This window comes from Hylobates moloch, unplaced genomic scaffold, assembly GCF_009828535.3.
Source record: "Hylobates moloch isolate HMO894 unplaced genomic scaffold, HMol_V3 SCAFFOLD_21, whole genome shotgun sequence".
NCBI classification, from domain to species: Eukaryota; Metazoa; Chordata; class Mammalia; order Primates; family Hylobatidae; genus Hylobates; species Hylobates moloch.
The window spans coordinates 48232368-48260020 of record NW_026652296.1 but is presented as its reverse complement, the minus strand read 5'-3'; the positions used below and the strand labels follow the sequence as shown (position 1 = coordinate 48260020).

The following is a 27653-nucleotide window of genomic DNA, read 5'->3' as shown; positions in this document are numbered from 1 at the left end:
AAGTTAATAATCAACTATAAACAGTAAGAGATATATTAGGGAAATGATATTACTACTGAATATAACCAAAAATAGCAAACACCTAGGGAATAAACTTATTTTGAAAATGTTTGGAACCTATTGAAAGAAAACTACAAAACTTTTATAAAAGACTTAACAGAAGACATTTATAAAAAAGACGGAAATACCATATCCTTGAAGGGGAAAATTCAGTATTGTAATTATATTAATTCTTCCCCAAACAAATATGTAAATTGAACACAAGCTCAATAGGCAGGGTAGAGGTGGGTGGGTAGAAACTAAAAGCCTGGAAAGAGATGCAACATTGCACTCTCATTTGTATATGATAAGAAGAGTATTTCAGATCAGGTGAGAAAAGGATCAATGATTTCATGATTAGTGTTATAACTGGTTGGTCATATAAAGGAAGAAGTTATATTCCCACCTCACATATTGCGTGTAGGTAAATTACACCTAGATAAATTGCAAATACATTTGAGATTGACATGGAAAAAACAAAAACCACCACCACCACCACCACCAAAAACACTTTCAAAATAAATGAGTGAATGAATAAATGAATTGATGAAAAATATCAAATGAGTAAAATAAAACTACTGAGACAATTCAAATATGAAATACACTTGTGTGTGTTCCCAGGGAGGATCCTGTTAGGAATGTCAGACTGTAGTTTCCTTGATGTGCGCAATGCTTCTTTTCCAGTTTGTCGCTTATGACCAAACCCTGCTCAGTTCTACAACCTGTGTTGGCCTCCCATCTTTTCCAGGTGAATTCACCTCATCCTGGCAGAATGCCCTCTGTGTGGGAGGGGTCTTGCAAGCTGACTCAGTGCCACAGGGGCCACCTTGGTCATGGAAAATGGGCAGGCACTCTTCCCTGTTGGAGGTGAGGCAGCCTGCTCCCAACCCAACCACCTGCCACAGCTGTTTACCCTTCAGGCTTCTCAAGCCTGATTCTAACAGTAGTCTATTTTGTCCTAATACCGCAGGGAACCAGAGAAAACACCCGCAGAAACCTGAAGGGAAAAGATTCAGCAAAGTGAAACATTTAAACTTCTGTACATAGAAAACAAGGTTAACAAAGGTAAAAGTCAAAGAACACAATTGGAAAAAGTTATTCCCAATATATATGACAACATGTTAATATTCTTAACACTTAAAGACTCTCACAAACCAACAAAAAAAAAAGAATATCCCAATTTAAGAAGTAGGATACGTTTTTGATAAGGTTCAAAACAGGCAAAACTTGGCCGGGTGCGGTGGCTCACGCCTGTAATCCCGACACTTTGGGAGGCCTAGGCAGGCGGATCACGAGGTCAAGAGATCAAGACCATCCTGGCCAACATGGTGAAACCCCGTCTCTACTAAAAATACAAAAATTAGCTGGATGTGGTGGCGTGTGCCTGTACTCCCAGCTACTTGGGAGGCTGAGGCAGGAAAATCGCTTGAACCTGGGAGTCAGAGGTTGCAGTGAGCCGAGATTGCGCCACTGTACTCCAGCCTCACGACCGAGTGAAAATCCATCTCCAAAAACAAAAAAAACCAGGCAAAACTGCACAGCCAGGATGGTGTGACATTTCTCAACCCTTTTGTCATTATCACATCACCCCAAAGAATGATTAGGACATTGAGATATCCTTTTTCCCTAATTGACAAAAGTTAAAAAAAAAAAATAATAATACCCCGTAGTTTCAAAGGAGTGAAGAAAAGAGCACTCTCATATACCATTGATAGAGTAAATTAGAGAGCAATTTGAAAAGGTATCAAAAGCAGCCGTTTAACTTTGTAACTCTATTTTGAGCGATTTTGTCTTTAAAAAATGAATGAGTATTTAAACTTGAATAAAGTATTTAAATAAGTATGTCCAAGAATAATAATTGCAGTGAGACTAACAATGATAAAATTAGGGAAACAAGTATGTTTCTAACACTCAGAAATTGATTTAATATATTTGGTGGATCTGTTTAGCATAATATTATTTAGTCATTTGAAATTATAATGAAGTTCTTTAGCACCATGGTCAAGAACAAAAGCTCTGGGATTAAGTTGCTTGAACTCAAATCCTAGTTCCTCCTGTCGACCTAAAGAAAGAAACTGAAGCAAAATTAACATAGAGAGTTGATTTGCGCCGAAGTTGAGGACAGCCTCCCAGGACACATTTCCAAGTTGCCTTGGGAAGTGCTCCCTCCAGCCTTTGCCACAAGCAGGTTTTTAAAGGCAAAGAGGAACAAGGGGTGGTGCAAACTTACCTGATGGCAATTGTCACTGATATACAGAAATAACATTGGTTAATAATTGGCTATACATTGCTGAACTATAGCTTATGAACTATAGGATGTCCAGCATATTGTTCTTAATCATTAGAGAATTTGTAAAGCCCTCCTCCCAACCATTTATCTTCCTAACAAATTATCTGCTATCATTTAATTTAAATTATCAAGGCTCTTCCTGTGTTTCTTTCTCAAAAATTTGTAGCTAGGTCTAAGAAACGTAGTTTTGTTAACCTGAGCTTTTGAAGAAGGGACCAGCCTAAATATGCAATATGCCTAAAGTATATTTTAAATAAATATATTCTTGTGGCCTTTTAAGTTGCCTTAAGAATGAGCAGTTTCTAAAAAATAGCTACCAAGTAGAGATCTTAACTTTCTTTTAAAAAGAAATTTTAATTAACATATTTTCATGTAAATCAATGTAACAAACACATTTTCAAGAAGTGAATTTGATTAAATTAGCAATGAACATCCCCGCTCCAATTAGTTAATAGACACTGCAAAACCTTTATTCATGAATAGTGCCAATTCCTCTCAAACCAAATTATTATAGATTCCGATTAATGAGATTTTATTGCATTTCTCTCAAGCCTCTTAATTTTCTTTTAAGAGTATGTTTCAGGAGAATGGGACTCTCGGAGGAATTGTTTGGGAGGAGAAAAATGAAAGCGTATCTTGGTTTCTTAAAGCCTTTTGGCAATTTCCTGAGACCTAGTAGAGTTCTGACAATGTAATTGCCCTTCTCCTGACGATGATAGAAATTATAGCACAGCTCAATTTCAACTAGCAGGCATATTTCTGCAAGTGTAGAATTTAGTCCTATAGGTTTGACAAAGCCAAGCACAATTCAACAAGATATGACAGTAATTTTACATAAGTATAATACTTGCCAGCAAAGTGATATCTGGGATGATCAAACAATGTTGAAACTCATAGAATTTCAGAATTTGTAGATCTACCACCTTCCACCTTCCCACATAAATACCATAAGATGAGACACATGAAGCCCCAGAGATTTTTAATGACTTGCCAATCAATGTTTCCACAGTCTGTAGGTTGAGAAGACTAGACATCAGTTCTCTTGAGACCCACTGGAGAGCCATTTGTACTGCCCCATACTGCTCATAGCAAAAACTGGAAACCATCAAGATCAGAGGTCACTAAACCAATACAGCTGCCCCCTTTTTTTGTACAGTTTTAAATCATTGGAATAATAAAAATAAGAATAAGACTTTATGACACATGAATATTATATGAAGTTCAAATTTCAGTGTCCATAAAGCTTTGTTGGATCACAGCCACACCCATTATTTTGTGTATTGCCTATGACTGCTTTCACTTTACAATAGCAGAGTTGAATAGTTGCAACAACAACCACATGGCCTACAAAGCCCAAACCATTTATTCTCTAGATCTCTATCAAAAGTTTGCTGATCTAGACAAGTACTTGACATCACAATGATTTGGAGAAAATAAATCCTCCAGGTTTATAGCACTGAGCCACATTTCCAAATCTCAGTTCACATCAGCCAAACACCAAGCTCCTTCCTTTAGACTAAAAGTCTCTCATTAGAGCCAAATAGATTAAGAATACAAACTTCATTGACATCGGCACCTGTGTATATAAAGAATACAAACTTCATTGACATTGGCACCTGTGTATAACTTTTAAGGCCAGTGATATCAACTTGAAGAAGACCAAGGACATCATCAATGTCTGCCCCTAATTTCTCAAATCCAGGTGATTATCTTTGGGAAGAGGAGCATTGAGGGTGGCAAAAGAACCATGTGACAGAAATGTAATACCAATCCATTTATTCTGTACTCTTCCTGATAATGCAAAACAGTTAGATCTGGTAGTACAATGGAAGTCATTTCTGACCATCTTGACACCTGTGTTTCTTCTCATAGACAAGACATAACCTAAATATGTGACCTGACTTTTCACCTAGTGTTAAGTAGCCCAGGGTTGAAAAGACTTAAGTTGCAGGGTCCAGGAGTTTATCCAGACTTTCTCTATTTTTCATCTACCTATTTTATGTTTCTATTATCATCCTTCAGGGTAAAGATGTGTATATTCCTCTGAACTATTCACCAGCCTGCAGCCCCTATATAATTTGAGTCTATTTTAGTGAGCCCAGAAGGAGTAGAATAAACTCTTCTAATGAAGAGCTAGAACTAAAAGACCACATAGGGGCCTATGTATTAATCTTCATCAAAGGTACAATATAGAGCCTTTCATCTTATCATATACTACTTCCAGACTTAATTCTCTGCCATTTAGTCAAAGTAAAATACAGAAGGAGTAATGAAATCACAGAACTGAGGTTCAGCAAGGTCCCTAGAGTTTAGTCTAACTTACTTTTATGAAAGCGCATGCCAAAGTCCAGAAAGTCTCAATAACTTTCCCAAGGTCACATAGTTAATGAATGGAAAGGCCATGTGTATCACAAACTCAAGAGTGCAAGAATTATTCAAGTTCCTTTTTTTATTACCAAGTTAATGTTGGCCCCAATTCCCAATCTGGATTTCTATTTTTAGTCCATATTGAGGCTCCCATTCTTCAAGATGGAGCAAAGCTTTTAGATTATTAGGCAGCTCCCAACATCAGGGCTGTCTCCTGGTCCTTGGTCCCACAACCACACTGGTCAACACTGTTGGCCCACTGTTTAAATATAAGCCCTGTGGTCCAGCAACCTAGTGTCTCTGTCCTGTGTTGGAGGCTGAGGGGTCTATGGTGAGGATAGAGACTCCGGTATCTAGCATTCAAGCCATGTTCATGCAACTTGCAACTGTCCCCAGGTAGCTACCATCAAGAGATACGAATGGATCGATTGACCCCAGTCTTGATCAAATCCTCTTTACCCTCTCTGCTTCACATACCTTGAGTCCTCTCCTTTGAGTACTCCTAATGGAATCCCTTCAATTTGTGTAAGCTTCTATAAAGACTGGAAGGAAATAATTCCTGCTTTGGACCCTGTATCATGAACCTCTCTACGAACAAAAGACTAAACCCAACCTGGTTACTTACTAAACATGGAAGGAGGGGAATAAAAAGTTTTTAAGGAGAACGTATATACATTAATATTTCAATAAATTGTCCTATGATGTTTATAACAACAAAGCTTTATATATTTAAGAACACACAGATGCTTAGCAACCCTTGGGCTAACAGCTGCCAAAATTTCCTGCTTTGGAAAAAGCCATGGAATTGTGATGAAGTGTTTCATCTCTGGAGTCAGACATGCTAATTTGAATCTTGGCTCTAAACTTACTGTGTGACCTTGGAACCTCCAAGGGGTCTTGAGGGTAAACTAAACTCTCAAGGGTTTTTTTTTTCCTCATCTATAAAATGAAGATAATAATAGTACCAAACTCAAAAACTTGGATGACAATTGAGATAAGGCTCAAAATATTTCAGTCTATTAGGCTGGCACATTGTTAAGCAGATGGTCTGCATTTATCAGTTCTGTCTCCTTTAAGTAGCATCACGTTGGTACCTGTTTCCTCACTAGTTAAATAAGGATACAGTTGCCTACTTTATAGAATATGTGTAGGTGTGAGGATTAGAGAGGATATAGAGTATGAGGATTAAATTAAGCAATCATGGTACATTGGTGAACACTCATTACACATTATTTAGAAAAAAAAATAAAACTTTACAGAAAGAAAATTGAGACCAGGGGATGAGAGAGAAGTTATTATTCTGTCTACTTAGAAAATCTTCTCTCATCATAATTATTTGATGTGAAGGACCATCATAATTATATACCTGTGCCCCACTTAAGGTTTTTATTTACATCTGATCTAATATTTGCTGATGCTTCAACCTGCCAAAAAGCAGGTTGATTTGTGGTTTGTTTAAAATGAAGGCCAGAGGAAGTGGGCAGTTGAAAGTTATTTCCACCATTTTTCCAGACTTCACCATGATGGAGGGTCCTTAACCCAGCAGCAGTGGCCTATGCTCAGCATAACTGTATGACCTAGACCCATTTCAGATACTACATCTGGCTTCCTCTAGACTATCTCAGAATGTTGGCCAGAAAAAGTCACTCGAGAAGCAATATTGCTCCATAACCTCCATTAGACTGGACGGAAGTGGATCAAAGAGGACAGCAGAGTACCCCAAATGCTTTTGAAGCATAACTCCAAGATGGAATTCTTTAAGCAGAATGTGAATGCTGGCTTTAATGCAAGAATTACCAGTTCAAGCAAAGTGGCACAGATGGGAACTCATAGCTCTGACCCACAGTGTGAATGGCAAGATGGAACAGCTGGCAGGTCCCCATAATAAACCACCTGCTCTTAGGCCAGGTCTAAGGAACAGTTTATGAACAGGACATTCGGGACCAAAAGTGGCTACAGTTACAATTTGGAAAATAGTCTTCATATGGGCTACAAAAGAAGAATTGGTAGTTGTGAAACAGGCTTGTTAATAACACCCACACTCTTTGTTATTAACCAATGTCAATATGTAGGCCAGTAATCTCTGACTAAAGAGTACAAGCCAGTCAGTATCAATAAAAATTCAGTAGACATGCATATAGTCCATAGATAGAATATTGATACTTTATCTTGAATCTAATTTTTTATTTGACTGATGGCAACAAATGTGGCACTTGGCACATGAAAAGACCACTTAGAGAGCTGACAACAGGATACTTCCAGTTTGTGTTTATTACTTTATTCATAAGGCAGGTTTTGAATATAACACTGGATAAATGGACCACCAGGACAAAAATGAGATTCATTATATGCATAACATAGCAATTCGGAGATCCACTGTCAATAGCCAATCTATGGCTATTATTGACTTCCAGAGACTAAAATGTCACAGAGAAACAGAAAAAAAAAAAATTGTGGATTTATTTATGCCTTCAGCTAGCATTATAACTATGCTTTCTTAGGAGTTAAAAATACCAATATTTATTTACCAAAGACAAAATGTTGTACTTGATTTCTAGAATTACCTAAGTACTTGGACCACCAACTGCAAGTTGACACTTTTTATTCAATCAGGGTATGGCCTGAATTACTGTTTGTAGAAAGCAAAGCTTCTAGTGACTACTTTATTTCCCCAAGCTCTTCCTACATTTTTATTTTTTGAATATGAAGAGCAGGAAGAGAAAAGCTGCCCTTGATTAAAAGGAAGATTTTTCACTATTCCTTTAAAAACCCACCTCACCCTAGACTAGTCCAATCTGACTTTCAAAGGCATGGCTTCCTGAAGTAGAAGTGGTGAAAGATCCTCAGCCATCCTAGGAATCTTTCAGGTTTGTTAATAAAATCTGAGCTATGAACACTAAACAGAGAAATTCCATGGTAATGGAGTTTGGGGATTATTGTTTTCTATATAAATGAAGGTAAGCCCCTAGATGCAAAACTGCTCTTAACTTGTAACTCAGCTGTCAGACATCTGGTCATAGAAATTGGTCTTGCATCTAGGGGCTAAAAATCACTTTCCTAACCATGTGCCCACTGGAAATCCTGAAAAAGGACTGTGTCTGGGGACCTCAGACCTCGGATGGACACCTGCATTTCCTTTTTCCTCTCTCTTCCCTTGTTTTCTTTTCCCTTTTTTCTTTCTTTTCTTTTCTTTTTTTTTTTTCTTTTCTAATGAGATCTTGCTTTGTCACCCAGGCTGGCTTGCAGTGGTGTGATCACAGCTCACTTCAGCCTTAACCTCCTAAGCTCAATCCTCTCACCTCAGCCTCCCAAATAGCTAGGACTATAGGTGCATACCACCATGCCCAGCTACTCTACTTTTTATTTATTTTTTAGAGATAGGGTTCTCACTGTATTGGCCAGGCTGGTCTCAGACTTCTGACTTCAAGTAATCCTCCTGCCTCGGCCTCCCAAAGTGCTGGGAATACAGGCATGAGCCACTGTGCCTAGCCTCCTCCCTGTCTTTAAGCCAGGTCTAATGGAAAGGATCTTGTAGGGAGCAATTTCTCAGAATGGTCTTAGACGTACCCACTTCTCATGAGTTGGCTGGCTGTTTTATTGCGTGACAACACATCCCATATCATCCTAACAACTTTTAGTGATGCAACTGTTGTAGATACGCTCCCGAGATAGCAGGTTTTGGAAAGATTAAGGGTAGAGAAAGACACATGGAGATGCATCATGAACTTCTGCTCATGCACTTCTGGGCGACTGGGCCAGTTGTCACCTGACCCTCTGGGCAGGAAAGGGGAAATATATCAAGTTGGCAAAGCGTGGGCACCCTGTGTCTTTACTAGAAGGCTTCTCTAGGAATCAGTGTCTTCAAGCTGGTATTCACCAGCTAGTCACCTTGTTGCCTTGGCATTGAATGGCCTTCTGATTTTTTTCCCTATGCCATCTCCTACTCTAAGCTCAGCCCTGTCTTCATTATTCATCAAAAGACCCCATATAACTCTACAAGTACCTACTATATGTCAGCACTGTGCTAGAAACTGTGGTTGCCAAGACAAACATCTATGACACCATCATAGACTGTCTGATACTATGGCCATCTATGATACTATTGTCAGTATCTATGGAAGTCATGGGATCTCACACACAGTATCTGCACCCCAAGGACTTTTTCTGTACTAGAGAAGATTGCCCTGGGAACATTCTCAGTTCAACTTAATAAGTGCTATAATCATCATATGATAAATGTTATTCAATCTCGGAAGAGAAAAATGACCAGTTTTCCCTGGGGAAGCTGAGAAAGGCATGAGAGAAAAGACGAAGGGCAAAAAATGGTTTTATGTGGAGGAAATAGTACATACAATATCAGGAAAGCCTAAAATGGCATTTTTCTCAATCCCTCTGCAAACTTTCAGGAAAGGTAGCCAGATTTCACACAGCTGGTAATGGAAGAGCTAAAGCCAGAACCTAGTCTTCTCATGCCCAGGCTGTTGGCCTTTTCACTATCTGTTCTTGGAACCATTCCAATTGGCAAGAAGCGTCTTTTAGGTAAACGCATATCTGGCAAATGATATGCCCATGTTTTATTCTCAAATATTAGTTTCTCTTTCTGTTCCATAATATATCTTTGATAATACAAAGTTTGAAATTACAATGTAAACTTTTAACATTGCACCAAATCTTGAGTCAGATTGACTACTAGAACACTTGTTTTTTGTTGTTGTTGTTGTTGTTGTTTGTTTTTGTTTTTTTGTTTTTTGATATAGACTCTTGCTCTGTCACCCAGGCTGGAGTGCAGTGGCACAATCTCAGCTCACTGCAAGCTCCGCCTCCCAGGTTCACGTCATCCTCCTGCCTCAGCCTCCCGAGTAGCTGGGACTACAGGTGCCCGCCACCAAGCCCGGCTAATTTTTCGTATTTTTAGTTTCACTGTGTTAGCCAGGATGGTCTCGATCTCCTGACCTCGTGATCCACCTGCCTTGGCCTCCCAAAGTGCTGGGATTACAGGCTTGAGCCACCGTGCCTGGCCTTTGTTTTTGTTTTGAGACGAAGTCTCGCTCTGTCGCCCAGGGTGGAGTGCAGTGGCACGATCTCGGCTCACCGCAACCTCCGCCTCCTGAGTTCAAGCAATTCTCCTGCCTCAGCCTCCCAGGTAGCTGGGATTATAGGCACGCGCCACTGCACCCGGCTATTTTTTTTTTTTTTTTTTTTTGTATTTTTAGTAGAGATGGAGTTTCACCATGTTGGCCAGGCTGGTCTTGAACTCCCGACCTTAGGTAATCCGCCCACCTCAGTCTCCTAAAGTGCTGGGATTACAGGCATGGGCCACCACGCCTGGCCTAGAACACTTGTTTTACTATGCCTTCTAATAACTTTGGGGATAAACAAATTCTAGCTTGAAAAGCAAGGCCCCTCAGTGTGACCTCTCATGAAGGGCAAAGATCACCAAGTGCCTCTTCAACATGAAATGCCATATAAATCTTAGAACTGACCACTCAATACCTTCTTACCATTGTAGCACAGTAAGAAAATTAATTTACCAATTTAAATAACTTCTTATATCATACTCTGTATAGTAAACTATGTTGATCCTTAGGCAGAAGAAAGTATGTTTATAGCGGCCCTAAACATGCTAACAATACTTCTCTAACTTAAATCTGAGCAACAGCTCCTACGTTCTATGTGTGCAAATTACAGCATCTCTCCACTTGTACATTTATCTGGTCTGTTCTATCATTTAGAAAGCACTGCTCAATAAAAACATGAGGCAAGACGCATGTGTAATTTTAAATTTTCTAATAGCCATATTTAATAAGTAATAAAACAGGTAAAATCAATTTAATTATATATTTTCTTTAACACAGTATATGCAGACTATTGCCATTTAAATGTGTAATCACTATAAAAAAATATCGGGCCAGGTGCAGTGGCTCACGCCTGTAATCCCAGCACTTTGGGAGGCCAAGGCAGGTGGATTGACTGAGCTCAGGAGTTCGAGACCAGCCTGCGCAACATGGTGAAACCTCATCTCTACTAAAATGCAAAAAATTAGCCGGGCATGGGGGCATGCACCTGTAGTCCCAGCTACTCGGGAGGCTGAGGCAGGAGAATTGATTGAACCCAGGAGGCCGAGGTTGCAGTGAGTCAAGATCACACCACTGTACTCCAGCCTGGATGACAGAGCGAGACTCTACCTCAAAAAAAAAAAAAAAAAAAAAATCAATATGCTATTTTACATTCTTTTTGTCATCGTACTATGGCTTCAGAAAATGGTACCTATTTTACACTTACAGCACATCTTCATAAAGACATTAAATTTCCAATAATTAATATGAAATGTAATGCTATCAAAAAATAAATTTGCAATTGGTGAAATGCAGTTTACTATGCTTTAGCTTTACATTTTAAATTACTTAAAATAAAATTTGAAATTCAGTTTCTCAGTTGCACTAACCACATGTAGCTGGTGGCTACCATATTGGACTGTGCAGACCCAGGAGTTCAAGTGATAGCCAACAGAAAATACGGGGAGCATCAACATTTGCTGTAGCAAAGCATGAGGGGATTATGTTGAAGAAGGGATCAAAGGGCAAGCATGTAAGAGATTGTAAAGAGGTAAAAACTAAACTTTGGAGTTAAACTAGATTATCTCTGTTGCTTTTTATCGGTGACCTCTTAAGCCTCAGTTTTCTTATCTGTGAAGTAAAAATACCTGCATTATTGGGCTTCTAAGATTAAATGAGAGAACCTAAATAGTGAGCTTAACACAGTATCTAGTACATTCCAAAGGTTCAATACATTATAACTAGTTTCATTGGTATCTATGGAAATCATGGGATCTGTTTTGCATTTAGGTGTGGGGAAACTCTGATGGGGTTATAATTTAATTAATTACTTGTGAGATGTAGAGTAAAAAGAGAGAAGAATTGTGGGGTTTTTGGTAAATTATATTTCATTTATGGCATGGTGAAAAGTGCACCAGTCGTAAGTATACAGCTCAATGGATCTCCACAAAGCAAACACACCTATGTAACAAACGCAGAAATAGAAGATTCAGAGAATCTAAAATCCGTCTTCATGCTCCTAACAAAAGTAACTACTATCCTGACTTCTAACACTGTAGATTTGTTTTGTCTGGTTGCATATTTTATGTAAACGAAATCATACAGCCTGTACTTTTTTAGATGTCTGACTTCTTTCACTCAACAACAGATCTGAGATTTATCCACAATGTTGTGTGGAGCAGCAGTTCATTCCTTCCCATTGCTGTATGGAATTCCACTATATAAATACCCCATATTGTATTTTTCCATTCTACAATAGTTGAATATTTGGGCTGTTTCTAGATTAGGACAATGGCAAATCTTCCTGCTACAAGCACTCTTGTATAGGTCTTTTGGTGATGTGTATGTACCGGAATTTGAGTTTTCAATCGGCCTTGTTGAAAAGAGAAGGCTCACTCCTCATGTAATTTTATGTGCAGGCACCTTAGATAAGCACAAGGAGTTGGAGGACCTTGTGGCTAAGTTCCTGAATGTGGAAGCAGCTATGGTCTTTGGGATGGGATTCGCAACTAACTCAATGAATATCCCGGCATTAGTTGGAAAGGTGAGAATTGTTAACATAATTGTCTTCTACTGTATTACTCCTAAGAACTGTAACTCTGAGTACGTCCTTGTTAGGAGTATGGCTGAGAGGGGCACAGTGGTTCACGCCTGTAATCCTAGCACTTTGGGAGGCCGAGGTGGGCGGATCATGAGGTCAAGAGATCTAGACCATCCTGGCCAACATGGTGAAACCCCATCTCTACTAAAAATAAAAAAGTTAGCTGGGCGTGGTGGCATGCACCTGTAGTCCCAGCTACTCAGGAGGCTGAGGCAGGAGAATTGCTTGAACCCAGGAAGTGGAGATTGCAATGAGCCGAGATCAGGCCACTGCACTCTAGCCTGGTGACAGAGTGAGACTCCGTCTCAAAAAAAAAAAAAAAAGAAGTATGGCTGAGAAGGTTCTTTTCTTAGGAGAAACTGATTGGATATTGGTATTTTTGAATAAGCATGCCAGCTTAGTCCAGCAAATCTTATTATGATATTGCTGATTATATAATTGCAGCCCAAGACATGGGTCAGAATTCATCTTCAATGACAGTTTAACAAAGCAATCGTAATTTTGGGCTCCTGAGTTCCCATCTGCAACTTCTCAGAGCTAATATTTATTAAGCATTTATTTGGACAAAATATTTGTCCTACATTACTCATTTATTTTTTCATTCAATAAACCAATTATTGAGAATCTACTATGTCCTCATATAAGGGAAGATACAAGACATAGAAAGATGAACAAGATCTATGTATTTTAAATTTATGTAGTTTAGAGTCTAATGGGGGAAACAATGTACTGAATACAATAGGACAAATACCACAGAAAAGGCATGCCCATATACGAGGAAGGACGAAGAGCTGCCCAAAACCCTTCCTGAGAAAGTCTGCAATGTCTGTGCAAAAATGGTGACAGGAGAACAGAATTTTAACAGATAAATAAGTTGAATTATTTAGGACATGAAGAGGGAACAGCATGTGTAAAATACATAGGTTTGGAGGAACTAGAATATAGAATGATGGTCAAAGAAAAGACCAGAGATGAAGGCAGGTGCCAAATGGCAATGAACCATATAATGACAATCATGCCGGTGTTTGAAATTGTTCCTCAGAAAAAAATGGGAAGTTGGCTGGTTCATTGCAAGTAAGCAAGTACATTAATCAAATTTATGCCTTTGAAAATGTGTCTCATCACAACTACATGCAATGTATGGTCTTAGACTGGATTTTGCATCAAACGAATGATAATGTCTATAAAGAGCTTTAAGACATCGTTAGAAAAGTTGGGGAAATTTAAATTTGAACTGTATAGCAAATGATAGTATTGTAAAAGCATTGAACTTCTTGGATGTGATCATTGAATTGTGATTTTTATAGGAGAATGTCCTGTTCTTAGGAAAGGTGAGGTAGGAGGCTTATAAATAACTCCTAAATGTTCCACCAGAAAAATTACAAATATGCATATATCTAGAGTACAAATATATGGGAATTTTTGTGGCTTTTGCCTCAAAAAAACTCAAAACATGCTGTGTGTGAAACTACAGAGATATAATGGAGAATTCAAAGATTCTGGAAGACCACAAAAGACAAAAGTCCACCATAATTTGCCTGTATTTTTGGTATGCTTAAGCAGTTTTACAATTTAGAAATGTTTCGTTTAAAAAGAATAATAATTTTACAAAGAGTAATTCACAAGCAGTAAGTTAGGCTGACTTTATCCACATACCTCAGACTGAATTGCCATCCATACTTTTCCAAATTCAAAGTTCTTGACTGTAAAACAGTGAAGTTTTTGCATACATGGGATGTTAATACAGTGGAAAATAAGAATCAGAAGTAAGAGCTTGAATTGTCCTGCACAAAAGACCCTTGCCTTTCAGGGGGATTAACTAAAACTGTTCCAAATAATCTCTCATGGAAGTGCCCCTACAAATTCATAACCCACCCAAAAATCTACCAGTCTTCCTGTCAGAGATCAACACTTTAGGCTCTGCCTGGTGCTTAACAAAGATCTTGGATGAACTTCTCTGCTGAAAACTACATGCAAATGTTGCAGTGAACATGTAATCTCTTCAAACAATTCCCATCTCCATCAGCTAACTGCTATACATGATTTTGTCCATATAGACACCAGGTTAAACTCTTGGCCTTTTAAAATTAAAGTGAGTTTTAGAAATTGTGTTATAGGTTGTAGAGTGTCTTCCTGTCCCCACAAGTTGTTTTTCCTTGGTTTTATTTATTGGCTTGTGTTTTGTTTGCTTGCTTTCTGCACAGGGATGCCTCATTTTAAGTGATGAATTAAACCACGCATCGCTTGTGCTTGGGGCCCGACTCTCAGGTGCAACCATAAGAATCTTCAAACACAACAGTGAGTATCAATGTATTTACTCAACATGTACTGGCTTGCTCCTAGAAGAAAGTACAGATTATTGATGAGGCTTTATTCTGTTCTTCAAGCTGACAACATAGCCTCATGAAACACAATTTTGTTTATATTCACTCCTGGCTTGTTAACCTCTGGTGACCTGGAACAAATGGTTGAGATGCATTAAACATCGATTGTTAAGTGTACCCAAACACATTAATGTCACTGTTAGTGGTTTTGCAATGTGACCTCTAAATACATGATTGATTTCTTAGGACTGCCATTTAATTATCAGAAGTGTTATTACTCTTCCTTTTCTACAGCTCTGCCTTGGGAAAGTTTGAAGACTTAAGTTTTGTGTTAAGGTCAGGTAAAAAATGAGCCTGTTCCTTAGAAGAATGCCTCCTTTCACTTTGCCCACCCACAGATGCTTAGATCCCCACCCAACAAAACCATCTATTCAACTTCATTGAAATGTTCTTTCAGGCTCTGGTTTGTGTGGTTGGGTGTTGAGGAGCAGGCAGAAGGCTATTTCTTCTTTTAGGGTCTTGATGAGGCAGCATGGAAATTATCAGGAAACACTTTGAAGGAGGTGGATGGTGGTGGACACCTGAGTTCTCTCGTCCAGCTCTGTTCCTGACTTGCTGTGTCACTTTGTATAAATGCTTTCATCTTTCTTGCATTCATTTTCCTCATCTGTAAAATGAGGTGTCGAACTCTGTGATAGGTAAGGATCCTCCTAGTTGAAAGGTTTTGATTCTAATTTGTTATTGTCGTTGGAAAATTCCCTTCTTTCTGTGCATGTGTACGTGCATGCATACACATGCACTCACACACATGCACACACGTGTACACACAAAAATTTGTTTTCTCTTTCTTCCTTACCACCTTTCTCTCCTGCCTTCCCTTCCCCTTCATTTTTCCCTGTTCCTCTTTCCTAGCTCTCCCCTCCATCCTTCAAGGAGGTAACAAAGTTTGAAGTGACAAGAAGAAGGCTGACGGAGAACTGAGGAAGAATTGTTTCAATTCTGTTCTGCCCACCTCGCAGCAATCTTAAACCAAAGAACAATTGTCCCATGGGGGAGGAAAGAAAATGCATGGGAGTATTCTCAAGTGAACCCCCTTGTCTAACTCGTAGAGTTGTTCAAATGAAAAATCTATGGCTCTCACTGAGTGGGGTGAGGTCTGGCTATGCCTTACTGAGCCGCTTTCAGTAGCTATGTGAAGATGAACACTTAGAGTGAAGTTCAGGACCAGACCTTCCAGAAGAGCCAAACTGTGGCCCCCTCAGACTTATAGGGTGGCTATAACATCTAGCTTAATGTCATTCAAAATACACTGACCTCATTTGTCCATTTTGCATCAAACACTCAATTTCGGCTTTAGACTTGGATAAGCCAAGTTAAATTCTTTCAGTTCTGCCTGAAATATCATGGATTGTCACATCTAGACACAAATCATTTTGGCAGTGTTGGGAATTCATGTTTGGAGTATACGTCTTTCAGGGCTCCAAGTAAGTTTATTAAGAGACTACAAGGAATTCCTCTGGTATTAGCACAAGTGTGTTGTGCCCTTTGATTCTCCAGCATGACAGATGATTGCTGATCAAAGGCTCTGTCTACTTGGCAAAGGATAAAGGGGATAGCTAGGCAGTCATTCAACTGTAGTTCCATCTATGTATGTGGTTAAACGTGATAATCTCACTTCCAGAGAGAGACGTAGTCGGGTTGTTATCTCTTCGGAACAGATCAACATGATCATCATCAATGTAAACCCCTTGTTTCTTCACGCCATTCTACTGCATCAGTGCTCATAATGCTAGCTGCACAACAGTGGCATCTAGGGAACATCCATAAAAGATCAATGACTGTGCCCACCTCAGATCAACTCAGTCCAAATATCTGTCATATAGATAGATAGATAGGTAAGCATACATACATGTTTAAATGACCAACTGGGAGACTAAACGTAAGCTTGATTAATCATTGACCAAGCATTCCCTATTCTCCAGCTTAAGGCTTTTAGGGTAGAAATCCTCCAAGATGAGCACTGGGTTGGGGCCAAGACATCTGCATTTTTTTCAGAGTTCCCCAGATGATTATAAGGTATACTGAGAGATATAAGACCTAGAATCTTATTTTTTGAACCTCCTTTAATCTACGCTGTCCCCAGACCTTGCCAGTGTGCCCTGGGATATACCACCAGACACCTGCCATATTAATTATCCTCACTCTTCCTCTCTCTACTCTTTTACACTCTTGATCGAAAGTTGGCAGAGAATGTGTTCCAAGCCAAAATTTATTAAACATTTATTGAGTATCTATTCTGATTCAGGCACTATGTTAGGCCTTTGAAGGACTATAAAAGTGATAAGTAATATCTTAGCTATCTGAGGGCCTGGAATCTAGTAGGAAAGGTAGATATGCATGCAAGTTACTGTATAAAGTGAAAAGGACCATGATGACATCAAGCAGTGGTTAAGAGTATAGGCTTTGGCTACGGTGCTTTCTCACACCCACTAAAATAGCTAAAATTAAAAAGGTGAAAACACCAAATGTTAGCAAGGATATGGAGCCACCACTAGAATGCTCACCCATTGCCTGTGGAGTATAAAATGGCACAACTTCTTTGGAAAGTTATTTGGCAACGTTTTATAAAGCTAAACATACTCCTTTACTATGACCCAGAAATTCTATACCTAGATATTTACCCAAGAGGAATGAAAGTGTGTGTCCACTAAAAGGCTTGTACAAGAATGTTCATAGCATCTTTATTCATAATAGCCAAAATCTGGAAACAACCCGAATGTCTACCAACAGGATAGTAAAAAAAAACTACTATTATTTATTTATACAATAGAACACTACTCCACAATTAAAAAAAGCAACAAGCTACTGCTACACATAACATGGCTGACTCTCAAGAAAAATTATCTTAATTATTTTGAGTAAAATAAACCAGACACAAACATGTATACATACTGTGTGAGTTCATTTGTAGTCAATTCAAAAATAGACAAAACTAATCTATGATGATAGCAATTATAACAATGCTTGTCTCTGGTTTGAAGGGAAGGAATTGGTGACAAGAGGCATAAAAGAACTTTCTGGCAATATTTTGATGGGGTGATGGTTACATTCTTATTTAAATTCATCGAATTCTACACTTAATATTTGTATGTTTCCCTGTAAGTAAATTTAAGCTAACAATATTATTATAACCATACAACATATATAAAATTAAAACCATTGCTCCAATATTTTAAAACATAGTACAGGCTTTGACCCATGCACATGTGTCCTCATCCTATAGCTTATTAGACTGTGAGACTGTGGTCCTGGACACACTACTTTACCTTCTGGATCTCAATTTTCCTATTCCAAAAATGAGGATAATTGTGATACACAAATAATACTATGGTTGGAAAAGGCATATAAGTGCTTAGCACAATGCCTGGCAATGGGAGCTACTGAATTATTTGTAGTTGCTATGTTATTACTATTATTACCTTCGTCATTGTCATCAGTGTCACTAAGGGACAATAGAAAACATTATGGAAAAATGAAGAGTGTATTTCTCCTTGGGAATTGCACAAAATAGATGGCATTTGCAGTAGATGCTGAAGGATTAAGATAATTCTAATCAGGGAAGAAGAAAAGACTATTTCAAGCAGAAAACTAATCTGGAGCATGCAGAGAGCAGCAGGACTTTTAGCGTCACCTGAACGATCATGCTAAGAATGCATGTACTTCAAAACGCAATAAAAGGCACCTGGGAGTTCTGCTTCTTACCACGCTGTTCCTGGCTAAACTGGTTTTTCTCAAAATATTTAGTTGCCTTCTCATATGTCTAGTAGAGATGGAAACAGAGACACAAGCTTTAAGTTAAAGCTTTGAACAGCACTGGATGAAAAAAAACATACTTAATAATTCTTTTTTTGTTTTTATTATTATTATTGTGTGTTAAGTTTTAGGGTACATGTGCACAATGTGCAGGTTTGTTACATATGTATCCATGTGCCATGTTGGTGTGCTGCACCCATTAACTCGTCATTTAGCATTAGTTGTATCTCCTAATGCTATCCCTCCCCTCTCCCCCCACCTCACAACAGTCCCCGGAGTGTGATGTTCCCCGTCCTGTGCCCATGTGTTCTCATTGTTCAATTCCCACCTATGAGTGAGAACATGCATGGTTTGGGTTTTTGTCCTTGTGATGGTTTACTGAGAATGATGATTTCCAGTTTCATCCATGTCCCTACAAACGACATGAACTCATCATTTTTCATGGCTGCATAGTATTCCATGGTGTATATGTGCCACATTTTCTTAATCCAGTCTATCGTTGTTGGACATTTGGATTGGTTCCAAGTCTTTGCTACTGTGAATAGTGCCGCAATAAACATACGTGTGCATGTGTCTTTAAAGCAGCATGATTTATAGGGGTCAAATGGTATTTCTAGTTCTAGATCCCTGAGGAATCGCCACACTGACTTCCACAATGGGTGAACTAGTTTACAGTCCCACCAACAGTGTAAAAGTGTTCCTATTTCTCTACAAACTCTCCAGCACTTGTTGTTTCCTGACTTTCTAATGATCGCCATTCTAACTGGTGTGAGATTATATCTCATTGTGGTTTTGATTTGCATTTCTCTGATGGCCAGTGACGATGAGCATTTCTGCATGTGTTTTTTGGCTGCATAAATGTCTTCTTTTGAGAAGTGTCTGTTCATGTCCTTTGCCCACTTTTTGATGGGGTTTTTTTTTCTTGTAAATTTGTTTGAGTTCATTGTAGATTCTGGATATTAGCCCTTTGTCAGATGAGTAGGTTTTGAAAATTTTCTCCCATTTTGTAGGTTGCCTGTTCACTCTGATGGTAGTTTCTTTTGCTGTGCAGAAGCTCTTTAGTTTAATTAGATCTCATTCATCAATTTTGGCTTTTATTGCCATTGCTTTCGGTGTTTTAGACATGAAGTCCTTGCCCATGCCTATGTCCTGAATGGTAATGCCTAGGTTTTCTTCTAGGGTTTTTATGGTTTTAGGTCTAACATGTAAGTCTTTAATCCATCTTGAATTAATTTTTGTATAAGGTGTAAGGAAGGGATCCAGTTTCAGCTTTCTACATATGGCTAGCCAGTTTTCCCAGCACCATTTATTAAATAGGGAATCCTTTCCCCATTGCTTGTTGTTGTCAGGTTTGTCAAAGATCAGATAGTTGTAAATATGTGGCGTTATTTCTGAGGGCTCTGTTCTGTTCCATTGGTCTATATCTCTGTTTTGGTACCAGTCCATGCTGTTTTGGTTACTGTAGCCTTGTAGTATAGTTTAAAGTCAGGTAGCGTGATGCCTCCAGCTTTGTTCTTTTGGGTTAGGATTGACTTGGCGATGCGGGCTCTTCTTTGGTTCCATATGAACTTTAAAGTAGTTTTTTCCAATTCTGTGAAGAAAGTCATTGGTAGCTTGATGGGGATGGCATTGAATCTATAAATTACCTTGGGCAGTATGGCCATTTTCACAATATTGATTCTTCCAACCCATGAGCATGGAATGTTCTTCCATTTGTTTGCATCCTCTTTTATTTCACTGAGCAGTGGTTTGTAGTTCTCCTTGAAGAGGTCCTTCACATCCCTTGTAAGTTGGATTCCTAGGTATTTTATTCTCTTTGAAGCAATTGTGAATGGGAGTTCACTCATGATTTGGCTCTCTGTCTGTTATTGGTGTATAAGAATGTTTGTGATTTTTGTACATTGATTTTGTATCCTGAGACTTTGCTGCAGTTGCTTATCAGCTTAAGGAGATTTTGGGCTGAGACAATGGGGTTTTCTAGATATACAATCATGTCATCTGCAAACAGGGACAATTTGACTTCCTCTTTTCCTAATTGAATTCCCTTTATTTCCTTCTCCTGCCTAATTGCCCTGGCCAGAACTTCCAACACTATGTTGAATAGGAGTGGTGAGAAAAGGCATCCCTGTCTCCTGCCAGTTTTCAAAGGGAATGCTTCCAGTTTTTACCCATTCAGTATGATATTGGCTGTGGGTTTGTCATAGATAGCTCTTATTATTTTGAGATACATCCCATCAATACCTAATTTATTGAGAGTTTTTAGCATGAAGAGTGGTTGAATTTTGTCAAAGGCCTTTTCTGCATCTATTAAGATAATCATGTGGTTTTTGTCTTTGGCTCTGTTTATATGCTGGATTACATTTATTGATTTGTGTATGTTGAACCAGCCTTGCATCCCAGGGATGAAGCCCACTTGATCATGATGGATAAGGTTTTTGATGTTCTGCTGGATTCGGTTTGCCAGTATTTTATTGAGGATTTTTGCATCAATGTTCATCAAGGATATTGGTCTAAAATTCTCTTTTTTGGTTGTGTCTCTGCCTGGCTTTGGTATCAGGATGATGCTAGCCTCATAAAATGAGTTAGAGAGGATTCCCTCTTTTTCTATTGATTGGAATAGTTTCAGAAGGAATGGTACCAGTTCCTCCTTGTACCTCTGGTAGAATTCGGCTGTGAATCCATCTGCTCCTGGACTCTTTTTGGTTGGTAAGCTATTGATTATTGCCACAATTTCAGAGCCTGTTATTGGTCTATTCAGAGATTCAACTTCTTCCTGGTTTAGTCTTGGGAGGGTATATGTGTCGAGGAATTTCTCCATTTCTTCTAGATTTTCTAGTTTATTTGCATAGAGGTGTTTGTAGTATTCTTTGATGGTAATTTGTATTTCTGTGGGATTGGTGGTGATATCCCCTTTTTCATTTTTTATTGCATCTATTTGATTCTTCTCTCTTTTCTTCTTTATTAGTCTTGCTAGTGGTCTATCAATTTTGTTGATCTTTTCAAAAAACCAGCTCCTGGATTCATTAATTTTTTGAAGAGTTTTTTGTGTCTCTATTTCCTTCAGTTCTGCTCTGATTTTAGTTATTTCTTGCCTTCTGCTAGCTTTTGAATGTGTTTGCCATTGCTTTTGTAATTCTTTTAATTGTGATGTTAGGGTGTCAATTTTGGATCTTTCCTGCTTTCTTTTGTGGGCATTTAGTGCTATAAATGTCCCCTACACACTGCTTTGAATGTGTCCCAGAGATTCTGGTATGTTGTGTCTTTGTTCTCATTGGTTTCAAAGAACATCTTTATTTCTGCCTTCATTTCGTTATGTACCCAGTAGTCATTCAGGAGCAGGTTGTTCAGTTTCCATGTAGTTGAGCGGTTTTGAGTGAGTTTCTTAATCCTGAGTTCTAGTTTGATTGCACTGTGGTCTGAGAGACAGTTTGTTATAATTTCTGTTCTTTTCCATTTGCTGAGGAGAGCTTTACTTCCAACTATGTGGTCAATTTTGGAATAGGTGTGGTGTGGTGCTGAAAAAAATGTACATTCTGTTGATTTGGGGTGCAGAGTTCTGTAGATGTCTATTAGGTCTGCTTGGTGCAGAGCTGAGTTCATTTCCTGGGTATCCTTGTTAACTTTCTGTCTCATTGATCTATCTAATGTTGACAGTGGGCTGTTAAAATCTCCCATTATTATTGTGTGGGAGTCTAAGTCTCTTTGTAGGTCACTCAGGACTTGCTTTATGAATCTGAGTGCTCCTGTATTGGGTGCATATATATTTAGGTTAGCTCTTCTTGTTGAATTGATCCCTTTACCATTATGTAATGGCCTTCTTTGTCTCTTCTGATCTTTGTTGGTTTAAAGTCTGTTTTATCAGAGACTAGGATTGCAACCCCTGCCTTTTTTTGTTTTCCATTTGCTTGGTAGCTCTTCCTCCATCCTTTTATTTTGAGCCTACGTGTGTCTCTGCACGTGAGATGGGTTTCCTGAATACAGCACACTGATGGGTCTTGACTCTTTATCCAATTTGCCAGTCTGTGTCTTTTAAATGGAGCATTTAGTCCATTTACATTTAAAGTTAATATTGTTATGTGAGAATTTGATCCCGTCATTATGATGTTAGTTGGTTATTTTGCTCGTTAGTTGATGCAGTTGCTTCCTAGCCTCGATGGTCTTTACAATTTGGCATGATTTTGCAGTGGCTGGTACCAGTTGTTCTTTTCCATGTTTAGTGCTTCCTTCAGGAGCTCTTTTAGGGCAGGCCTGGTGGTGACAAAATCTCTCAGCATTTGCTTGTCTGTAAAGGATTTTATTTCTCCTTCACTTATGAAGCTTAGTTTGGCTGGATATGAAATTCTGGGTTGAAAATTCTTTTCTTTAAGAATGTTGAATATCAGCCCCCACTCTCTTCTGGCTTGTAGAGTTTCTGCCGAGAGATCAGCTGTTAGTCTGATGGGCTTCCCTTTGTGGGTAACCTGACCTTTCTCTCTGGCTGCCCTTAACATTTTTTCCTTCATTTCAACTTTGGTGAATCTGACAATTATGTGTCCTGGAGTTGCTCTTCGCGAGGAGTATCTTTGTGGCATTCTCTGTATTTCCTGAATCTGAGTGTTGGCCTGCCTTGCTAGATTGGGGAAGTTCTCCTGGGTAATATCCTGCAGAGTGTTTTCCAACCTGGTTCCATTCTCCCCATCACTTTCAGGTACACCAATCAGATGTAGATTTGGTCTTTTCACATAGTCCCATATTTCTTGGAGGCTTTGTTCATTTCTTTTTATTCTTTTTTCTCTAGACTTCCCTTCTCGCTTCATTTCATTCATTTCATCTTCCATCGCTGATACTCTTTCTTCCAGTTGATCGCATCGGCTCCTGAGGCTTCTGAATTCTTCATGTAGTTCTCAAGCCTTGGCTTTCAGCTCCATCAGCTCCTTTAAGCACTTCTCTATATTGGTTATTCTAATTATACATTTGCCTAATTCTTTTTCAAAGATTTTAACTTCTTTGCCTTTGGCTTAAATTTCCTCCTGTAGCTCAGAGTAGTTTGATCGTCTGAAGCCTTCTTCTCTCAACTCGTCAAAGTCATTCTCCGTCCAGCTTTGTTCCGTTGCTGGTGAGGAACTGCGTTCCTTTGGAGGAGGAGAGGCGCTCTGCTTTTTAGAGTTACCAATTTTTCTGCTCTGTTTTTTCCCCATCTTTGTGGTTTTATCTACTTTTGGTCTTTGGTGATAGTGATGTACAGATGGGTTTTTGGTGTGGATGTCCTTTCTGTTTGTTAGTTTTCCTTCTAACAGACAGGACCCTCAGCTGCAGGTCTGTTGGACTTTGCTAGAGGTCCACTCCAGACGCTGTTTGCCTGGGTGTCAGCAGTGGTGGCTGCAGAACAGCCGATTTTCGTGAACTGTGAATGCTGCTGCCTGATCATTCCTCTGGAAGTTTTGTCTCAGAGGAGTACCCGGCCGTGTGAGGTGTCAGTCTGCCCCTACTGGGGGGTGCCTCCCAGTTAGGCTGCTCGGGCATCAGGGACCCACTTGAGGAGGCAGTCTGCCTGTTCTCAGATCTCCAGCTGCATGCTGGGAGAACCACTACGCTCTTCAATGCTGTCAGAGAGGGACATTTAAGTCTGCAGAGGTTACTGCTGTCTTTTTGTTTGTCTGTGCCCTGCCCCCAGAGGTGGAGCCTACAGAGGCAGGCAGGCCTCCTTGAGCTGTGGTGGGCTCCACCCAGTTTGAGCTTCCCAGCTGCTTTGTTTACCTAATCAAGCCTGGGCAATGGCGGGCACCCCTCCCCCAGCCTTGCTGCCGCCTTGCAGTTTAATCTCACACTGCTGTGCTAGTAATCAGGGAGACTCTGTGGGCATAGGACCCTGCGAGCCAGATGTGGGATATAATTTCCTGGTATGCCATTTTTTAAGCCCGTCGGAAAATCGCAGTATTAGGGTGGGAGTGACCCGATTTTCCAGGTGCCGTCTGTCACACTTTTCTTTGACTAGGAAAGGGAACTCCCTGACCCCTTGTGCTTCCCAAGTGAGGCAATGCCTCACCCTGCTTCAGCTCGTGCACAGTGTGCTGCACCCACTGTCCTGAGCCCACTGTCTGGCACTCCCTAGTGCAATGAACCCAGTTCCTCAGATGGAAATGCAGAAATCACCCATCTTCTGCGTCGCTCACGCTGGGAGCTGTAGATGGGAGCTGTTCCTATTCGGCCATCTTGGCTCCATCCTCCTTAATAATTCTTAAGATCATCTGTCTCTAAAGCAGTATTCTCTTAGAATTTCTCTATTCTCTGTTTTTGTTTTGTTTTTGTTTTTCCATTTGCTGTTGCCTGGAAGTCATCAGTGAGGGGCAGATGGACCCTGTGTGTCTCCAGATATGGTACCCTAAAAAGCCTTTGACATCATTTATATGGGATGCAGGTTAGAGCACCGAATCCTATCACTAGACAACCCCAAATCAGGAATGTTCTATTTTTAAAAAGGGAATTGTATTCTCTAAACATGTCAATACCATAAGAGACAGTGAAAGGCTGAGGAAATGGCCCAGATTAAAGGATAAGAAAGAACAGTATCAACCAAGTGCAATGGCGGGTCCTAGAGTAGATTCCAAAAAAGACAGGAAAATGCATAAAGGAAATTACTAGGCCAATTTGAAAAACTGGAAGATGCATGGTAAATTAGATAATATTAGATAAGAATAGTTTATCAACATTAAAAATACTGAAGTGGATCATTTCACCATAGTCCAGGGGTAGACAACTTATGACCTGTGAATTAAGAACACTTTTACATATTTAAAGCATCGTATAAAGAACAAAGAAGACTATGCAACAGAGACTGTATGTGGTCCACAAAGCCCAAAGTAAAACTATCTGGCTTTTTACAGAAAAAGTTTGCTGAATCCTGCTGTAATTGTATAAGAATACCCTATTCTATGGCGTGAACCCGGGAGGCGGAGCTTGCAGTGAGCGGAGATTGCGCCACTGCACTCCAGCCTGGGCGACAGAGCGAGACTCCATCTCAAAGAAAAAAAAAAAAAAAAAGAATACCCTATTCTAAAAGGGGAGAATATCCTATTCTTAAAGAAGACACCTTGAATTATTTAGGGGTAAAGACCATGATATATGCAACTTTGTCTTAATTCAGGGAAAAAATTGTGTGTGTGTGTGTGTGTGTGTACACACACATTGAAACACAGGTGGACAGACAGAGCTATAAATATGCATAGATGAGATGATGAAGCAAATGAGATAAAGTGTTAATAGGTGAATCTAGGTTAAAGTAAGTGGGTGTTCTTTGCAGTACTCTTATTCTTGGAATTTTTCTGTTACGTTTCAAATTATTTCCAAATAAAATTTTCCCTTAAATTCTTAACTTTTTGCTGAAATTACAATTTAAGGGTTAAATTTTATCTCCCAATTTTACAAAGCTCTCAAAACATTCAGTAACTTATTCTTCATGCCCTCCCTTTGTACTCATGAAAAACAGATAATAGTTATTATCTCTATCCTAACAATGAATGTTAGCTATTGTTATTTAGACTAGCAAGTAACATTTATTGAGAACGTCTTCTGTGCCACATGATGGGGTAATGGCCTTCTCTTATTTATTTAGCCCTGTGAAGAATTCCATGAGGTAAGAACTGCTTTACAAATAAGAAGAGTCAGGCTTAGAGTTATTAAGCAACTTGTCCAAGATCATACAACTGATTAATAGTGAAGCCTGGAGCTGTCTGGGTCAACACTGCCCTTCCCAACTAATTGAGAAATGGGTGCAGCTAGGGTCAGAGTCTCTCCTCTAATCCATGGGAGTCTATTATGCCTGAGCTGCTGTTGCTGTTCTGCTCTCTTTGGGAAGAAAAATAATGCTCACCCTCCAAAGATGTCCACGCCCTCATCCCCAGAACCTGCGAACATCATGCTGCCTGGCAAAGGAAATTCAGGTTGCAGATGGAATTCAGGCCGCAAAACAGCTAACCTTAAAGAGACTATCCACGTAGGTCTAGTGCAATCATAGGGTTGTTAAATGTGGAAAAGAGTGGCAAACGCGTGAGGATGAGGGCAATGCAATATGAGACAGACTTAAAGAGCCCTTGCTGGCTTTGAAGATGAAAGAAGACCACAAGCTAAGGAAAGCAGGAAGCATCTCTCTAGAAGCTGGAAAAACCAAGGACATGGATTCTCCCCTAGCGCTTCCAGAGAGAAATACAGCCCTGCCAATATCTTGCTTTTCACCCAGTCGAACCCATTTCAGACTTCTGACCTCTAGAACTGTAAGATAAGTTTGTGTTGTCTTGAAGTCACTAAGTGTATTCTAACTTCTTATAGCAGCAATAGGAAACCACTAGGCTTTCATTCACAGGTGCACAAAACCCTTGTTCCCACACACCCACATGTTTAATACAACTTTGAAACATGAGCATATTCTGCTGCTGTTGTATTTACATCACAAAAACAGCCCCCTTGAGAGCAGGGTTATTTCCAGGATCCTCTGAATGACTTCTTTCTTGAGAGGTGAGGGAAGCAAGAAGTATAAGGAGAGGGAAAGAACTGAATGGAGTTATAATATGTACAGCATCAGATGCTGCTGCCTCTGTTTCTTGCTCTGCTATTCCCAAGATAATACTAACTGCTTTAGTATGCAGTGATGTCTTAATTCTTCATATGCATCCACACAGATTGGACTGATAATACAGGGATTGTTTAGGATCTGCAGAAACTGTGTGTGCATGACACATACAACCAGTCCAGATAGAAGCTAATAACTTGTGAGACAGGTTTTAAGAACGGCCACCTGCACCAGAACATTCTTAAACACCGGGATTGTGGAATTTCATGCAACTCTAAACTTGTTCTGCTCTCATGGACTGCTTCATGGCCTCTCCTTACACCTTAACAATACTCTTCTGCCTGTTGGAGAGGAGGAGGTTCTATTTTTTAGCAGTACCAGTGGAAGTGGACATCCTTTGTTATTTAAGCCAACTATAAATGAATCAGAATTCTGGGCCCTTGGATTTTTGAATTCTCTGTAGGAAAAAATATCTAAGATATACTTAAATCTACTCAGATCATCTTAATAAACTTTTAAGCCTATGTCAATAGGCTTGACCATTAACTCCAAAGCTATTCATTATTCTTCTCTCTCCATTTCCCACAAAGCTAGAATGAATACCTGAGAAGACTAAATA

The 27653-nt window shown here is 39.4% G+C and overlaps 1 protein-coding gene across 7 annotated transcripts in view; it reads left to right on the top strand.

The window, feature by feature from the left end:
• Positions 1 to 27653, top strand: part of SPTLC3 (serine palmitoyltransferase long chain base subunit 3) — a 171557-nt gene that overhangs the window by 72889 nt on the left and 71015 nt on the right. For all 7 annotated transcript variants that reach the window (XM_058433216.1, XM_058433217.1, XM_058433213.1 and 4 more), the window contains 2 exons: positions 12171 to 12295; positions 14557 to 14650. In XM_058433216.1, coding sequence (XP_058289199.1) covers positions 12171 to 12295; positions 14557 to 14650 — 219 coding nt within the window. The remainder of the gene's footprint in view (positions 1 to 12170; positions 12296 to 14556; positions 14651 to 27653) is intronic.